The sequence below is a fragment of the Artemia franciscana genome, chromosome 2 (assembly GCF_032884065.1).
Source record: "Artemia franciscana chromosome 2, ASM3288406v1, whole genome shotgun sequence".
NCBI lineage: Eukaryota > Metazoa > Arthropoda > Branchiopoda > Anostraca > Artemiidae > Artemia > Artemia franciscana.
Genome location: NC_088864.1, coordinates 2,883,998 through 2,902,397, shown reverse-complemented (window position 1 = coordinate 2,902,397; position 18,400 = coordinate 2,883,998). Strand labels below are relative to the sequence as shown.

At 32.7% G+C, this 18,400-nt stretch overlaps 1 protein-coding gene across 3 annotated transcripts in view; it reads left to right on the top strand.

Moving 5' to 3' along the window:
• The window catches only part of LOC136035983 (protein O-mannosyl-transferase Tmtc2-like), a 213,087-nt gene that overhangs the window by 151,236 nt on the left and 43,451 nt on the right, over positions 1-18,400 (top strand). For all 3 annotated transcript variants that reach the window (XM_065717905.1, XM_065717889.1, XM_065717895.1), the window contains exon 10: positions 2,112-2,252. In XM_065717905.1, coding sequence (XP_065573977.1) covers positions 2,112-2,252 — 141 coding nt within the window. The remainder of the gene's footprint in view (positions 1-2,111; positions 2,253-18,400) is intronic.

The following is an 18,400-nucleotide window of genomic DNA, read 5'->3' as shown; positions in this document are numbered from 1 at the left end:
TCATATATGTAATAAAAATATGAGAATACAAAAGTTCTTTACGTAAGCTAATTTATAAGTTACGTAAATCTCTTACTAATAAAAATATTCGTAAAAAATTAAAAGTTCTAGTTGCCTTTTTAATTAACCAAAAAATCGGAGGGCAACTAGGCTTCCTCCCCCGCTCTTTTTTTCTCAAAATCATTCGATCAAAATTATAAGAAAGCCAATTAGCCAAAAAAAAAAATGCAAATTTCGTTTTGATTATTCCTTTGCGGAGAGCCAAAATCAAAACATGCATTGATTCAAAAACGTTCAGAAATTAAATAAATAAAAAAAAAAACAAGTTTTTTTAACTGAAAGTAAGGAGCGACATTAAAACTTAAAACGAACAGAAATTACTTCGTATATGAAAGAGGCTGCTTCCTCATCAACGCCCCGCTCTTTACGCTAAAGTTTTTTACTCTTTTAAAAAGGAGAATTGATAGACAGAGTCAAACTTTAGCGTAAAGAGCGGGGCGTTGATGAGGAAGCAGCCTCTTTCATATACGAAGTAATTTCTGTTCGTTTTAAGTTTTAATGTCGCTCCTTACTTTCAGTTAAAAAAATTTGTTTTTTTTAATTTAATAATTACAAAGATTAACTCGCAAATACAGTGTTCCTGTAGTCTCTTCTTGGTCGGTATTGTAACGTTTGTCCCACCAAGTTTCATCCCGATCTTTCCACTCTGAGCGTTCTCCGAGATTTCCGGTTTCCCTCTTCTACTCTCCCCAATGTCACCGGATCTGGTTGGGATTTGAAATAAGAGCTCTGAGACACGAGGTCCTTCTAAATATCAAATTTCATTAAGATCCGATAACTCGTTCGTATGTTAAAAATACCCTCATTTTTTCTAATTTTTCCGAATTAACCGCCCTCTTAATCCGCCCTCTTCTACTCTTAATGAGCCCTAAATAGAGGGCTGGAAAGGATGATCTTTAGAAATCTGTCATCCTTTATCCACATGAAGTACCCTAGCTATTTTAACTATTCTGTCATTGTAGCCACTAGAAATGGGGATAGGACTACATCTGGGTACTCAGTGGAATGGGTACTCAAACTATAGGTAGGCGTTGGGTTATGCTTTTTGTAGCAAATACAAAGGAAATGAGATATATTTTAGAAAAGAAATTCTGTCTTTCTTTTCATCGATCGAAGCTTGGTCCCCCTACTACTAGTAATATAAGCAGAAGAAGAAGAATTTCAGAGGTCAATCTAGCAAAGTTAATCTTATTTACTTTTAACTCTATGCATCCGCAAGGGTCAGCTCTAACAAAAGTCAGGTATACGGTTTCTGGCCAATTGTTGCTGGAGAATTGAACATTGGGTAGCAGCTTTCCAATTCCGGGACGTCCGGGGCATCTAAAGTCAGGATTGAAGCTTCCTAGCTCCGGTGTTCAGGAAAATCCTAGAAAAAGATATAATGGCATAATAGTGTCTCCCTGTATATAAGTAGCTTCCTCTTTCCCTTTGAATCAGTGCGAATCAAACATTTAGTACCCTTGTGCACAAAGGTAATAATATGTTATAAATGTTATTTTTTGTTTCTCCTAGGTAGAAAAGCTAACAATCAGCATATCGGGTTTTAGATACCTTTGAACCTCTTGGGCGTCAAAATTAGCAAGGTGCTGCCCCAAATTTGTATCCGAAGTACGAATTTCGATGCAAAATTTGGTCTAACCTAGGTACTGGTGCTAGAAGTCGATTTTAGTTTCAATAGGCATTTCCTATAATTAAGGTCCGTGCTAAAATAAATTTAAGAAGCACTTAAAAATGTACTCAAAGTGCACTTAATTCCCCCTTATGCTTGCTCGAACTCAAATTCATAACTCAACACCAAAAACTCTATGTACAATTTTTCCAACACCATTTTTAAGCACAATCTTCTAATTTTTCAGCCAGGAATGTTTTTTTCAGTTCAGTTTTTAGTCGTTTTGTAAGGACTTAGGCGTCTAAATTCTTCAACATAAGTAATTATAGTCTAATAACAAAAAACATAGGGTTGATGAAACATTTTTCTCGGACTTCGAGACTAGCAAATTGCATTACCGCCAATATCAAACTCCCTGAATTTTCATACATGTTTTTTGTAGAGTCTGTACAATTTACTTGGGGAGAGTTGCCATAAACTTGGACAGGATATTGAAGCAGAACATTGGTTTCAAATGGCTTTGGGGGCAAAGCCTGACCATGTTCCGGCATATCTTACTTATGGAAAGATGTTGGCAAGAAATGTAAGTAGATAATTTATCTTCTGAATAAATTTAGGATAACATAGAAAAGGCAATGCAAATGAACCCGTGGCTTTTAAAAGGCTTGTGGGCGTTAATATTACTCCTGTTTGTGATAACTGATGCCATTTTTAAGTTTTTCTTGATTACTCATTTAATCTGTGTTCGTTTTAGCTCATGTATTCATCTATCTGTATTTGTTATTTTTATATTTAAGGTTCACTTTAATTTATTTTACTTTTGGGTTTTATTGATTTAATAAGAATAATCAATGTTCATTTGAATTATTATAGGACTTTACTTCTGCTCTTCTTTGGCTTTAATATAGTTCGCAATTTTTTTTTGGAAAATTTTGATTTTTGTAAACGCCTTTTAAGTTAAGTTCTCTTCGTTTTAGTGGACATAAGTTTCTTTCTTGGTTAATAATAGGAATGTTTATAAAGTATTTTTTTGGTTTTTCAGTTTAAGAATTAGTATTTTGTATTGTTATTTAGGTTTTGACAAAATTTTAATAACTCTTTAAAATTTGTTGAATAAATCTAGTTTTCCAACTAGTTTTAGCTTTAGTTTCACAATCAAATTTTGGTTAGAGGAGGGGTTGTGTTTCAAATACGTTAAAAATCTCATGATCAGATTCGGCGTACTAGAGAACCGTACCGTAGAAATTTCAAGCTCCTATACAGAAATGTGGAATTTCACAAAAACACCCGTGTGTTTATTTTTTTTTTCAGGCTTGGTCCTATCAAAATATTAGTCCTAGAAAATCGGGAGAGGTTGAATCCAAATGGAAATTAAAAGTTCTAGTGACCTTTTTAGGTGACCAAAAAGATTGGAGGGCAACTGGCCCCCTGTCGCGCCCTTTTTTCCAAAAGTTACCCGATCGAAAATTTGAGAAAGCTATTGTGTTCAGTATAGCTGAAAGATCAAATGATTATGCTTTTAGGGTAAAATAATCCCTACAGTCCATGAGGAGAGCCCTGTAAGTTTTGAAATTTGCCCATTGTTTACGTGAGTATTTTCTATTGGGAAGTATGCTGATATTTTTAGGGTGGAGGGTGTGCTTGGGGTGGTTTTCCATAGGAAAACCTTCTTTAGGGAGGGGAATTTTCTAGGGGGGTGAGTTTTGCAGGGGAAATTTTACACTGGGGGGATTTGATAGAATTCCTATATGAACTTCTTTTCAATTGTCTTACATTCTTATTACCAAATCAATTTTGCAAGTGGAGATTTTCCGGGAGAATTATCAGGGGTTCTTCCTGCATGTTTTGATTTCCGGGAAATAATTTCCACAGAAGGGGGAGTGATTGAGAAACCAAAGTCTTTTTCAAACAAAAGTATCCTAAGGAGAATTTTTCAGTCTGAATCGTCCGCAAGAAATCATACGGGGGGAATTTTCAACGAGGATGGAACTGTCTGGAGGGAATTTGAAGGGAAGTGAAGGTACACTTTACGTTGAATAAAATCTCCAAGGGGGAGTCACACTCACAAGAGTGTGAGGGGGGTTTAATTTTCATGGAGAGTGAACTAGATTTACCGGGATTATTTTAAAAACAATCAGAAATAATATTTTCAAAAATAAGTTTGTTTTAACTCGAAGTAAGGAAAAACAATAAAACTCCAAACGAACAGAAACTATTTCATATATGAAGGGTTGCCTTCTCATCAATACCTTGCTCTTTACGCTAAAGTTTGACCGCTTGTCCAAGTTTCTTAAGAACGGCTAATGAAACACAGGGTCCGTTTAATTAGAATAGGAGGGTTTTCCAAAAGTGCTGATAACTTTACCGTGAAGAGTAAAGTATTGAAGTGGGGATAATTGGAGCAGTGAACTTCTCAGATACTCCAACCATTGATGATAACCATTGAGCGTTCACTTGGAGTATTTGATCTTACTTTTTCCTTTACACCGTCTTGGAAAGTTAGCCAACTTCCTTGTCGGAGATTCTATCGTCGGTTATTGGTTATTGGTTATTAAATCGTTGGTTTTTAGTTATTTATCTCAAGGGATCAGGAATTTTTTTTGTTTTGGAGAAAACAAATTATTTGTTTTGTTTTTTTAATCACCGGAGAGTAAATGGCATAGGATCGAGAGTTGCTCACGGAAATGAAACTTAATTGTCTTTGTTATATATATATATATATATATATATATATATATATATATATATATATATATATATATATATATATATATATATATATATATATATATATATATATATATATGTATATATATATATATATATATATATATATATATATATATATATATATATATATTTATATATATATCTATATATATAAAAATAAGTTGTCTGTCTGTCTGTGGATGTGTGGATGGATGTGTCAGGTGACGTCACCTGAAAAAACTGGATCAGGTGACGTCAAAACTGAAAAAACTAAAAAAAGGCAAAAACTACAAAAAAAACTAAAAACTAATAAAAAAAATAAAAAAGCTAAAAAACTAAAAAAACTGTAAAGGTAAAAACCAATAAAAAACTAAAAAAAAAACTGAAAAAACTAAAAAAAGGCAAAAACTACAAAAAAAAACTAAAAACTAATAAAAAAAGTAAAAAAGCTAAAAAACTAAAAAAACTAAAAAAACTAAAAAAAGGTAAAAAACTAAAAAAAATAAAAAATAAAAAAAAACTAAAAAAAAGGAAAAAACTGAAAAATAAGCTAAAATAAAGGTAAAAACCAATAAAAAACTAAAAAGAAAAAAAGGAAAAAACTAATAAATGACGACACTCAAAGAGAAAGCGACCAGGACAAAAGGAATGTTCGATTAGCAATCAACAAAGCACCGGGACATAGGGAGTATAAATGACGACCAGGACATAAGTAAAAAAAAAATTAACAAAACTAAAAAGAAGGTAAAAACTACAAAAAAACTAAAAAGAAAAAAAAACTAAAAACTAATAAAAAAACTAAAAAATCTAAAAATCTAAATAAACTAAAAAAGAAAAAAAAGGAAAAAAATAAAGGAGAAAAACAAAACTAAAAAACGAATGTATATACAGACCGGTACACCGGGATACAAATGACGACCGGGACACAGGGAATATAAATGACGACCGGGACACAGGGACACAACTACAACGGGGACACCGGGGGAAACAGGGGGATATAAATGACGACCGGGACAAAAAAACTAAAAAGAAAAAAAAACTAAAAACTAATAAAAAAACTAAAAAATCTAAAAATCTAAATAAGCTAAAAAAGAAAAAAAAAGGAAAAAAATAAAGGAGAAAAACAAAACTAAAAAACGAATGTATATACAGACCGGGACACCGGGATACAAATGACGACCGGGACACAGGGAATATAAATGACGACCGGGACACAGGGACACAACTACAACGGGGACACCGGAGGAAACAGGGGGATGTAAATGACGACCGGGACACCGGGACAGGGAATGGTCGATTAGCAATCACCATCAACAAAGCTCAAGGGCAATCATTAGAATCATGAGGTATAGATCTGAATACAGATTGTTTTCCCATGGACCATTATATGTTGCATGTTCAAGAGTCGGTAAACCTGACAATCTATTTATATGCAAAGACAATGGGACAGCAAAGAATGTTGTATATTCGCAAGTTTTACGTAGTTAAAACCATATATATATATATCTATCTATATTCACAGGTGGGACATAGGGACACAACTACAATGGCGCGTAACTATTATGGCGCGTAACGACTTACGCGCGCGGGGGGGCTTGGGGGGGGGCGCGAAGCGCCCCCACCAACTAGGTGTTGGGGTGGCGCGAAGCGCCACCCCAACAGCTAGTATATATATATATATATATATATATATCTATCTATATATATAAAAATAAGTTGTCTGTGGATCTGTGGATGGATCAGGTGACGTCACCTGAAAAAACTGGATCAGGTGACGTCAAAACTGAAAAAACTAAAAAAAGGCAAAAACTACAAAAAAAACTAAAAACTAATAAAAAAAATAAAAAGCTAAAAAACTAAAAAAACTAATAAAAGGCAAAAACTACAAAAAAAACTAAAAACTAATAAAAAAGCTAAAAAACTAAAAAAACTAAAAAAAGGCAAAAACTACAAAAAAAACTAAAAACTAATAAAAAAAATAAAAAAGCTAAAAAACTAAAAAAACTAAAAAAAAGGTAAAAAACTAAAAAAACTAAAAACTAAAAAAAACTAAAAAAAAAGGAAAAAACTGAAAAATAAGCTAAAATAAAGGTAAAAACCAATAAAAAACTAAAAAAAAAACTGAAAAAACTAAAAAAAGGCAAAAACTACAAAAAAAAACTAAAAACTAATAAAAAAAGTAAAAAAGCTAAAAAACTAAAAAAACTAAAAAGAGGTAAAAAACTAAAAAAAATAAAAAATAAAAAAAAAACTAAAAAAAAAGGAAAAAACTAAAAAAAACTAAAAAAAAGGAAAAAACTGCAAAAAAAACTAAAAACTAATAAAAAAAATAAAAAAGCTAAAAAACTAAAAAAACTAAAAAAACTAAAAAAAGGTAAAAAACTAAAAAAACTAAAAACTAAAAAAAACTAAAAAAAGGAAAAAACTGAAAAATAAGCTAAAATAAAGGTAAAAACCAATAAAAAACTAAAAAAAAAACTGAAAAAACTAAAAAAAGGCAAAAAACTACAAAAAAAACAAAAACTAATAAAAAAAAGTAAAAAAGCTAAAAAACTAAAAAAACTAAAAAAACTAAAAAAAGGTAAAAAAAACTAAAAAAAATAAAAAATAAAAAAAAACTAAAAAAAAGGAAAAAACTGAAAAATAAGCTAAAATAAAGGTAAAAACCAATAAAAAACTAAAAAGAAAAAAAGGAAAAAACTAAAAAAAATTTTCATCTAAAAAACTAAAAAAAACTAAAAAAGGTAAAAACTAGATTAAAGTAATTCGAAAAAAGAAAAATGGTAAAAAACTAAAAAAAAACTAAAAAGAAAAAACTAAAAAAAAATTAAAAATTAAAAAAATAAAAAAAAGAAAAAACCCAAAAAGAAAAAACATAAAAAAATAAAAAAGATAAAAAACTAAAAAAAACTAAAAAAGCTAAAAAACTAAAAAAAAAAAAAGAAAAAACCAAACAAACTGGGAATTGCACAAATATTTCAATATATTTTGACAATATATATAAAAATAAGTTGTCTGTCCATTACGCCAGATTATATCTTCTATATATATAAAAGAAAACAAACTAGAATGTAAAAACTGGAAATTGCATAAATATTTCGAAATATTTTGACAATAGGTTAAAGTAATTCGAAAAAACAAAAATGGTAAAAAACTAAAAACAAAACTAAAAAGAAAAAACTAAAAAAAAACTAAATAAAAAATTAAAAAAAGAAAAAAACTTAAAAAGGAAAAATGTAAAAAAAATAAAAAGGTAAAAAACTAAAAAGAAAAAAAAACTAAAAAAAACCTAAACAGCTAAAAAAAAAAGAAAAAACTAAAAAAACTGGGAATTCCACAAATGTTTCAATATATTTTGACAAAAGATTAAGGTAATTCGAAAACCTTAAAACAGATACCCCAAATTTTGAGGTTTATTATCAATAAAAAGAAGAAACTTAAAAAAGAAAAACTAAAAAAGAAAAAAATAAGAAAAGAAAAAACTATAAAAGAAAAAAAAAACAGAAATGAAACTGTATCTATATATCTATATAAATGACGACCAGGACACTCTAAGAGAAATTACAGACTGGGATACCGGGACACAAATGACGACCGGGACACAGGGAATATAAATGACGACCTGGACACAGGGATACAACTCCAACGGGGACGCCGGGGGCACAGGGGGATATATAGATGACGACGGGGACACAGGGAATGTTCGATTAGCAATCACCATCAACAAAGCTCAAGGGCAATCGTTAGAAAAATGCGGTATAGATATGAATACGAATTGTTTTCCCATGGACAATTATTATGTTGCATGTTCAAGAGTTGGTAAACCTGACAATCTATTTATATGGACAGACAATAGGACAGCGAAGAATGTTGTATATTCGCAAGTTTTACGTAGTTAAATATATATCTATATATATAAAAATAAGTTGTCTGTGTGTGGATCTGTGGATCAGGTGACGTCATGTTTGTCCGCATATGACGTCTGAATTATTTCACACTAATACAAAAGAAGAAAAAAACTAAAAAAGGTAAAAACTACAAAAAAAACTAAAAAGAAAAAAAAACTAAAAAAGCTGAAAAACTAAAAAAAACTAAAAAAAGGTAAAAATCTAATAACTAAAAAAAAACTGAAAAAAATAAAAAAAGGCAAAAACTACAAAAAAAATAAAAACTAATAAAAAAATAAAAAAGCTAAAAAACTAAAAAAACTAAAAAAAAACTAAAAAAAGGTAAAAAACTAAAAAAAACTAAAAACTAAAAAAGAAAAAAACTAAAAAAAAGGAAAAAACTGAAAAATAAAAGAGAAAAAGAAAACTAAAAAAATATGAATAAATATATATAATGACGACCAGGACATAAGTAAAAAAAAAAACTAAAAAAACTAAAAAAATGGTAAAAACTACAAAAAAACTAAAAACTAATAAAAAAACTAAAAAATCTAAAAATCTAAATAAACTAAAAAAGAAAAAAAAGAAAAAAGGAAAAAAATAAAGGAGAAAAACAAAACTAAAAAACGAATGTATATACAGACCGGGAAACCGGGATACAAATGACGACCGGGACACAGGGAATATTAATGACGACCGGGACACAGGGACACAACTACAATGGGGACGCCGGGGAGCACAGGGGGATATAAATGACGACCGGGACACCGGGACACAAGGAATATAAATGACGCCTGGGACACTCAAAGAGAAATTACAGACTGGAACACCGGGACACAAATGACGACCGGGACACAGGGAATATAAATGACGACCGGGACACAGGGACATAACTACAAAGGGGACGCCGGGGTGCACAGGGGGATATATAAATGACGATGGCGACTCAGGGAATGGTTGATTAGCAATCACCATCAACAAAGCTCAAGGGCAATCATTAGAATCATGAGGTATAGATCTGAATACGGATTGTTTTCCCATGGACCATTATATGTTGCATGTTCAAGAGTCGGTAAACCTGAAAATCTATTTATATGCACAGACAATGGGACAGCAAAGAATGTTGTATATTCGCAAGTTTTACGTAGTTAAAAACATATATATATATATATATATATATATATATATATATATATATATATATATATATATATATATATATATATATATATATATATATATATATATATATATATATTCTATATTCACAGGTGGGACATAGGGACACAACTACAATGGCGCGTAACTAATATGGCGCGTAACGACTTACGCGCGCGGGGGGGCTTGGGGGGTGGCGCGAAGCGCCCCCACCAACTAGGTGTTGGGGTGGCGCGAAGCGCCACCCCAACAGCTAGTATATATATATATATATATATATATATATATATATATATATATATATATATATATATATATATATATATATATATATATATATATATATATATATATAAGTTGTCTGTCTGTGGATCTGTGGATCAGGTGACGTCATGTTTCTGTGTAGACTGACGTCATGAAATTAGTTGTCGTCATTTTTGTTATGACGATGCTTAGTATATTGTAAAACACATTAATTTGGTTAATAATATACCATTTAAAACACCAAAATGAACATGCTGGAGTAGTCACTCGGTGAGAGAGGGTGTCAGAACGGAGAATGAAGGTCCCAGGTTCAAATCCTGGTTAGGCTAAAAAAGGTAAAAACTAAAAACTAAAAAAAAAACTGAAAAAACTAAAAAAAAGGCAAAAACTACAAAAAAAACTAAAAACTAATAAAAAATAAAAAAGCCGAAAAACTAAAAAAACTAAAGAAACTAAAAAAAGGAAAAAAATTAAAAAACTAAAAACTAAAAAAAAAACTAAAAAAAAGGAAAAAGCTGAAAAATAGAAGAGAAAAAGAAAACTAATAAAATTAAAAATAAAAATAAAAAAAAATAAAAAAGATAAAAACTAAAAAAAGTAAAAAGAAAAAACGAAAAATTACTAAAAAAGCAAAAAAAAAGGTAAAAACCAATAAAAAACTAAAAAGAAAAAAAAAGGTAAAAAACTAAAAAAAAATATAAAAATGATATATAAATGACGATGGCGACTCAGGTAATGGTCGATTAGCAATCCCCATCAACAAAGCTCAAGGGCAATCATTAGAATCATGAGGTATAGATCTGAATACGGATTGTTTTCCCATGGACCATTATATGTTGCATGTTCAAGAGTCGGTAAACCTGACAATCTATTTATATGCACAGACAATGGGACAGCAAAGAATGTTGTATATTCGCAAGTTTTACGTAGTAAAACCCCGAGCCCCCCCGCGCGTGGGGGGGGGGGCTTGGGGGGGGGACGAAGCGCCCCCACCAACTAGGTGTTGTGGTGGCGCGAAGCGCCACCCCAACAGCTAGTATATATATATATATATATATATATATATATATATATATATATATATATATATATATATATATATATATATATATATATATATATATATATATATATATATATATATTTACTCACTTACTTGTACTTGGAGTCACGTCCGAGCCTTGTCCAGGCCCATCGTGGCATCCCGAATTTGCCGACAAGCGTCCCTCCATGGTTCTTTTTCAAGTGCGACTGGCTCGATCAACTGAACCCATTGTCTATTCCAGCGATGCCCGTGCTTCTTGAAACCTCCCATTGGCTCGAGGTCGGCTCTAACTGTCGATAACCATGTCTTTTTCTGTTCCCCAGGCTTCTCTTCCAGTGCGCAAGGGGTTGGCATTTCAAGCCCTGTTTGTTGAACGAGTCATCTGGTCGGCGCAGTGTATGCCCGAACCACCGTAGTCGTCTCGCTTTGACAACATCTGAGACAAGTGGTATGTCACCACATCTTCTTCTGATGTGATCATTAGAGACGCGGTCAAAGCGATGCAGGCCAAGAATGTAGCGCAGACACTTGTGGTGGAAGACGCTCAGGTCATTAGCTTCCCCAGCTCTGAGGGGCCACGTTTCGCAACTATAAAGTAATACAGAGAGGAATACCAACGCGTTATGTATCTGGAGCTTTGTTCGGAGGGAGATTTCATTTCATGCCAGAAACACTTCCGAAGCTAAATGAATGCTGCCAAGGAGGCGGAGATGCGGCTTTGTATTTCGTTTAGAGCTTCACCCTTGGGATTTATTAGGGAACCTAGATATTTTAGAGTATGGACCTCCTCGATTAGAACACCATTTAATGTAATCAGAACTTCATCTATCCCAGAGGTGTGCATTGATTTTGTTTTCGATTGGCTGATCTTTAGTTTCTAGCAAGGTTTCTAGCAGCAATGTTTTCTATCATGAGCTGTGCTTCTGTTGCTGACTCAGCCAAAATATCTACATCATTGGCGTAATCAAAGTCTGTTATTGATAGTGTTGGACCGATCGCAACAATCTTTGTATATTTGTCAAGGGTCTTCAAGATCCGATTGATGACAAAGCTAAAAAAAATGGGTGATAGGGTACAACCCTGTCGCACACCTTCATCAATTGATAGTTCTTTAGAGATTTCTCCATCTGCTCTTGCAAATGCCCTCGTCCCCCCGTAATAAGTCTTAATTAAATGGACATTTTTTTCGGCACTCCATCATCCCTCATCGCATCCCAAATTCTCATCACCGAGTCAAATGTCGTTACAAAGTCGATAAAGACTTGTCTCATGCTGGTGTATAAGGCGGTGTTCCAGGATCTGTCTCAGGCAAGAATGTGATCGCAGCATCCCATACCAGGTCTGAATCCTGCTTGATTTGACCTTGTCCGACCGTTCCTTATATTTCTAAACCTATTTAATACTATTATTGTAAAAGCTTTTGCAGAAATCGGGATCAAGGAAATTCCTCTATTATATATATATATATATATATATATATATATATATATATATATATATATATATATATATATATATATATATATATATATATATATATATATATATATATGCAAACAAGAGAAAAAAGAGAAAAACACCATTTTATTTCTTTAACCTTGCTTTTTGCATTTAACACTATTTAGCCTAGCAAACATAAAGAGAAAGATAAATCCCTAAAGTGAAGAAAAATTTTCACTCCCAAAGTGAAGACTCTTTTCCACTCACACTGCACATTGTCCTGAAGTTCCGCTTTTATTTTGAGCAAAATATTTTGGTGTGCAACAATTATCGAAAGTTGGCAATCGCTAGGGTTTCATCGGATGAAAGGTTTTTAAGATATTTGAACTGAAAATGCCGTTCGTTGGATATTTAAGAAATTCAAATGTACTGAAAATACTTGAAATTCACATATTTGAAATGGAGCACATATATGGATAAGCACATATATGGAGAACATACGCGAATCCATTTATGATAGAAAAAACAATTGCTCTTCTTTTTGATCATTTAAATGCCAAATTTCGTTGAATACAAAACCCAAAATTTGGCGTAATGAGTTGTGGGTTAAGCAGGTGGTAGCATTCTTCACACACTGGATAGTTTTTTCCCGTTTTAACTTTTACTATCATTTTTTAACTGTGATAAAAAAAAATATTTTCTACATCTAAGCATTTAAAAAAGTATTTCAAGTGATTTCAAGTAAAGCTCATAAGTTTATAAGTTTATTAATCCACATTCACAAACAAATCAAACATTTCATGATAACGAACTGTAGTAAGGAGCGACCCGGCTCAATAGTAACCGAAATAGAATTTTGATACCAATAGCTACATCGAAAGAATTATATTTTAATGCTGATTTTAAATATATAAGTTTCAGTTTCATCAAGTTTAGTCTTACCCATCAAAAGTTACGGACCTTGGAAAATTTGCCTTATTTTAGAAAATAGAGAGAAACACCCCCTAAAAGTCACAGAATCTTAACGAAAATCACACCATCAGATTCAGCGTATCAGAGAATCCTATTGCCGGAGTTTCAAGCTCCTATCTACAAAAATGTGGAATTTTGTATTTTTTTTGCCAGAAGGAAGATCACGGAAGCGTGTTTATTTGTTTGGATTGTTTTTTTCCCCAGGGGTGATCGTATCGACCCAGTCGTCCTAGAATGTTGCGAGAGGGCTCATTCTAACTGAAATGAAAAGCTCTAGTTCCCTTTTTAAGTGACCAAAAAATGTAAGGGCACCTAGGCCCCCTCCCACACTAATTGTTTTCCCAAAGTCAACGTATCAAAATTCTGAGATATCCATTTTATTCAGCGTAGTCAAAAAACCTTATAACTATGTCTTTGGGGACGACTTACTCCCCCAAAGTCCACGTGGGAGGGGCTACAAGTTACAAACATTGACCACCGCTTACATATAGTAATGATTATTGGGAAGTGTACAAATTTTTTCAGGGGGATTTTTTGGTTGGGAGGAGGGGTTGAGAAGAGGGGGATATGCTGGGGGAACTTTCCATCGGGGAATTTGTCATGGGGGAAGAAAATTTCCATGAAGCGAGCGCAGGATTCTCTAGCATTATTTAAAATAAAAACAATGAAAAAATAAATATGAAAAAGTTTTTTCAGCTGGAAGTAAGGAGTAGCATTAAAACTTAAAACGAACAGAAATTATTACGCATCTGAGGGGCTCAACTCCTCCTAATACCTCGCTTTTTACGCTAAAGTATTTTTCGTAATTTCAACTATTTATTCTACGGCTTTTTTGATTCAGGGTTCATTCTTAATGAATTGGGACAAAATTTAAGCTTTAGTGTAAAGAGTGAGGTACTAACGAGGGGGGAACCCGCTCATATATGTAATAAAAACATGGAATATAAAAGTTTGTCACGTAGGCCAATTTATAAGTTACGTATATCTTTTACTAATAAAAATGTTCGTGAAAAATTAAAAGTTCTAGTTGAATTTTTAAGTAACCAAAAAATCGGAGGGCAAATAGGCTTCCTCCCCGGCTCTTTTTTCTCAAAATCATTCGGTCAAAACTATGAGAAAGCCATTTAGCAAAGAAAAAAAATATATACAAATTTCGTTTTAATTATTCCTCTGCGGAGAGCCGCAATCAAAACAGGCATTGATTCAAAAACGTTCAGAAATTAAATGAAAAAACAAGTTTTTTTAACTGAAAGTAAGGAGCGACCTTAAAACTTAAAACGACCAGAAATTACTTCGCATATGAAAGGGGCTGCTTCCTCACCAACGCCCCACTCTTTATGCTAAGGTTTTACTGTTTGTCGATGGCAGTTTAGGCCATTTCAATCTAATGAAATTTTTTACTGGTTCAAATACCCTGATCATGAGCAGCGCTATAACATTGCCTAAATAATTTTCTGGCCAAATCACATAGAAGGGGTAACCGTACGAATCTGGGAAAGGGTTCATTTGATTGGAAAATAGAAAGTTTTATTTTGCGAGGTTTTGTTGTGGAAAGAGGGGTGGAGTAAGGGATCAGGAAGTAGACCAAAAAACTTTTTAGTCTGATCGGTTTGAAACTTAAAGCTGGGAGCTCGAACAAGTCTTTTGCTAAGCTAGGATTAAAAGAATCAGCGGTGTAATTAAATTTTATATACCCAATTTTAAAATTGATTAAATAAAAAAAAAGTTTTTTCAAATGAAAGTAAGGAGCAACATTAAAACTTAAAACGAACAGAAATTACTCCGTATATGAAAGGGGATTTTCCTCCTCAACGCCCCGCTCTTTACGCTAAAGTTTGACTCTTTCTCTTAACTCTACTTTTAAAACAGTAAGAAACTTTAGCGTAAAGAGCAGGGCGTTGAGGAGGAAAAGCCCTTTTCATATACGGAGTAATTTTTGTTCGTTTTAAGTTCTAATCTTGCTCCTTACTTTCGTTTAAAAAACTTGTTTTTTTTATTGAATTTCTGGGCGTTTTTGAATTAATGCATGTTTTGATGTTGGCTCTCCGCACATAAATAATTAAAACGAAATTTGCATGTTCATTAATTGCAATTAATCGGAAGATTTTGAGAAAAAAGGACCGAGGGAGGAGGCCTAGTTGTCCTCCAAGTTTTTGATTACTTGAAAAAGCAACTAGAACTTTCAATTTCTTACAAACGTTTTCGTAAAATATATACGTAACTTACGAATTAACTTACGTAACGACCTTCAATATTCGTATGTTTTTATTGCGTATATGAGGGGGTTCAACCCTCGTCGATACCTCGCTCTTTACACTAAAGCTTAGATTTTGTCCCAATTCCTTAAGAATGACCTCTGAATCACAAAGGCCGTAGAACAAATAGTTGAAATTACTAAAAATACGTTAGCGTAAAGTGTGAGGTATAAAGAGAAGGTCAACCCCTCATATGCATAATAATTTTTGTTCGTTTTAGAATTTAATGCTGCTTCTTACTTTCAGTAGAAACAACTTTTCATATTTATTTTTTCAGTGCTTTTTCAAATATTGCTAGAAAATCCTGCACCCCTTCATTGAAATTCTCTTCCCCCATGAGACGTTTCTCCATGGAAATATCCTCCAACGTAACCCCCCCAACTCTCCCCCTAAACCAAAAAATCCCCCTGAAAACGCCTTTAAACTTCCCAGTAACCATTACTATATGTAAACACAGGTCAAAGTTTGTAACTTGCAGCCCCTCCTACTGGGACTGCGGGGGAGTAAGTCATCCCTAAAGACATAGTTATTAGATTTTTCGACTGTGGTGAATAAAATGGCTATCTCAGAATTTTGATCCGGTGACTTTTGGGGAAAAAATGAGCGTGAGAGGGGGCCTAGGTGCCCTCCAATATTTTTGATCACTTAAAAAGGGCACTAGAATTTTTAATTTCCGTTAGAATGAGCCCTATCGCGACATTCTAGGACCAATCAGTCGATACGATCGCACCTGGAAAAAAACAACAACAAAAAACAAACAAAAAAAAAATAAACAAAAAAACACGCATCCGTGATCTGTCTTCTGGCAAAAAATGCGAAATTTCACATTTTTGTAGATAGGAGCTTGGAACTTCTACAATAATGTTCTCTGATACGTTGAACCTGATGGTGTGATTTTCGTTAATATTGTATGACGTTTAGGGGGTGTTGTCCCCTATTTTCTAAAATGAGGCAAATTTTCTCAGGCTCGTAACTTTTGATGGGTATAACTGATCTTAAAGAAACTTATATATTTAAAATCAGCATTAAAATGTGATTCTTTTGATGTAACGATTGGTGTCAAAATTCCATTTTTTAGAGTTTCGGTTACTATTGAGCCCGGTCGCTCCTTACTATAGTTCGTTATCATGAACTGTTTGATTTGTTTGTAAATGTGGATTAATAAACTTATAAACTCATGAACTTTACTTGAAATCACTTGAAATACTTTTTTAAATGCTTAGATGTAGAATATTTTTTTAAACACAGTTAAAAAATGATAGTAAAGGTTAAAACGGGAAAAAACTATCCAGTGTGTGAAGAATGCTACCACCTACTTAACCCGCAACTCATTACGCCAAATTTTGGGATTTGTATTCAACGAAATTTGGCATTTAAATGGTCAAAAAGAAGAGCAATTGTTTTTTTTTTTTTATCATAAATGGATTCGCGTATGTTCTCCATATTTGTGCTTATCCATATATGTGCTCCAGTTCAAATATGTGAATTTCCAGTATTTTCAGTACATTTGAATTTCTTAAATATCCTTACTACAGTTCGTTACCACGAACTGTTTGAAACCCCTGTATAATAAAGTGGATTGTTTACGACGCCAGCTCAGTTGTTATGAAGAAATGAAAAAAAAATTATATACTGCAATTTTACAAATCTTACAAAGGGTGAAATATTGTAGCTTCATATCTACAAGTATCTCCCTAAAATATATTTGAGCCTTTAAGTATGTGGAAAATCTTGCAAAAAAACTACATGAAATTTTAGGTGTGCATGGCTGCTTTTGCCATCAATGGATCCTATGAATCATCAAAGACCCTGGAACTACCCTGAAACTGACGAGCATTTTCCACATTCCTGGCAAAGAACATATCTACTTTTTTAACCCTCATTTTTTCATCAAAGCTCCATTTCGTGTCAAAAATTTTTGATAATTATCAAACTGTTTATTTTAAAGAACTGTAACTAAGAAGCGACTTGGTCCATTAATGTTACTCATTAGATGGTATGAATCTGAGAAATTTTGGCTGTTTTTCAAAAAGAGGGGAAACACCCTCAAAAATTCAATCGACCTTGGTGAAAATCACACCATCAAATTCAGCATATCTGAGAGCCCTAGTTTAGAGGTTTTCACCCATCTATCCACAAAATGTGGAATTATATATATATTTTTTTTTTGGCCAAAAGAAAGATAACGGATGCCTGTTTTTTAATCTATTTTCCCATCGGTAATTGTATCGAAACTACGGCCCTAGGAGATAGAAATATGGTTCATGCGAACCGAAATCAATAAAGTTCTAGTTCCATTTTTAAGTGACTAAAAAGATGGGATTGCATCTAACCCCCATTGATACTTCTTTATTCCCAAAGACATTTTTGATCAAATATTTTAAACAACCATTCAATGTAGTATAGCGGAAAATGTCCAATAACTATGCTTTTGAGGATGACAAGACATCAAAAAGTCCCTTGGGAAACGACGCTAAGTTAAGCAATTCACCCATTGTCCACATATAGTACTTGTCATTGAGAAATGTGCAGAAATTTTTATAGTGCAATTTTCAATGGGAAGGGAATTTTCCAGGAGGAATTCTACACAGTAAGGAGGGATGGGGATTTCCTAGCACGATTTGAAAAATGGTGAGAAATCAAATTAAAACAGACAAGTTTTTTTCGACTGATAGTAATTTAGCCTTAAAACTTAAAACAAAAAGAAATTATTCCCTGAATGAGGGGTATTACCCGTTTCTCAACCCTCACTGTTTACGCTAAATTCTTAAAGTTCTTTAAAAACATTTTCTACTCAAAATCAACGGCCCTTGTGTTTAAGCAGTCTTTTTAAAGAATTGTAACAAAAAGCCAAACTATTGAAGGAGGGGTAATTGCCTTTATATACCGAATAATTTCTGTTTGTTTTAAGTTTTAATGTTGCTCCTTACTTTCAGTCGTTAATCTTGTTTTTTTATTTAATTTACAACTCAAAGTCCTAGTTTTTCTAGATCAGGTTTAA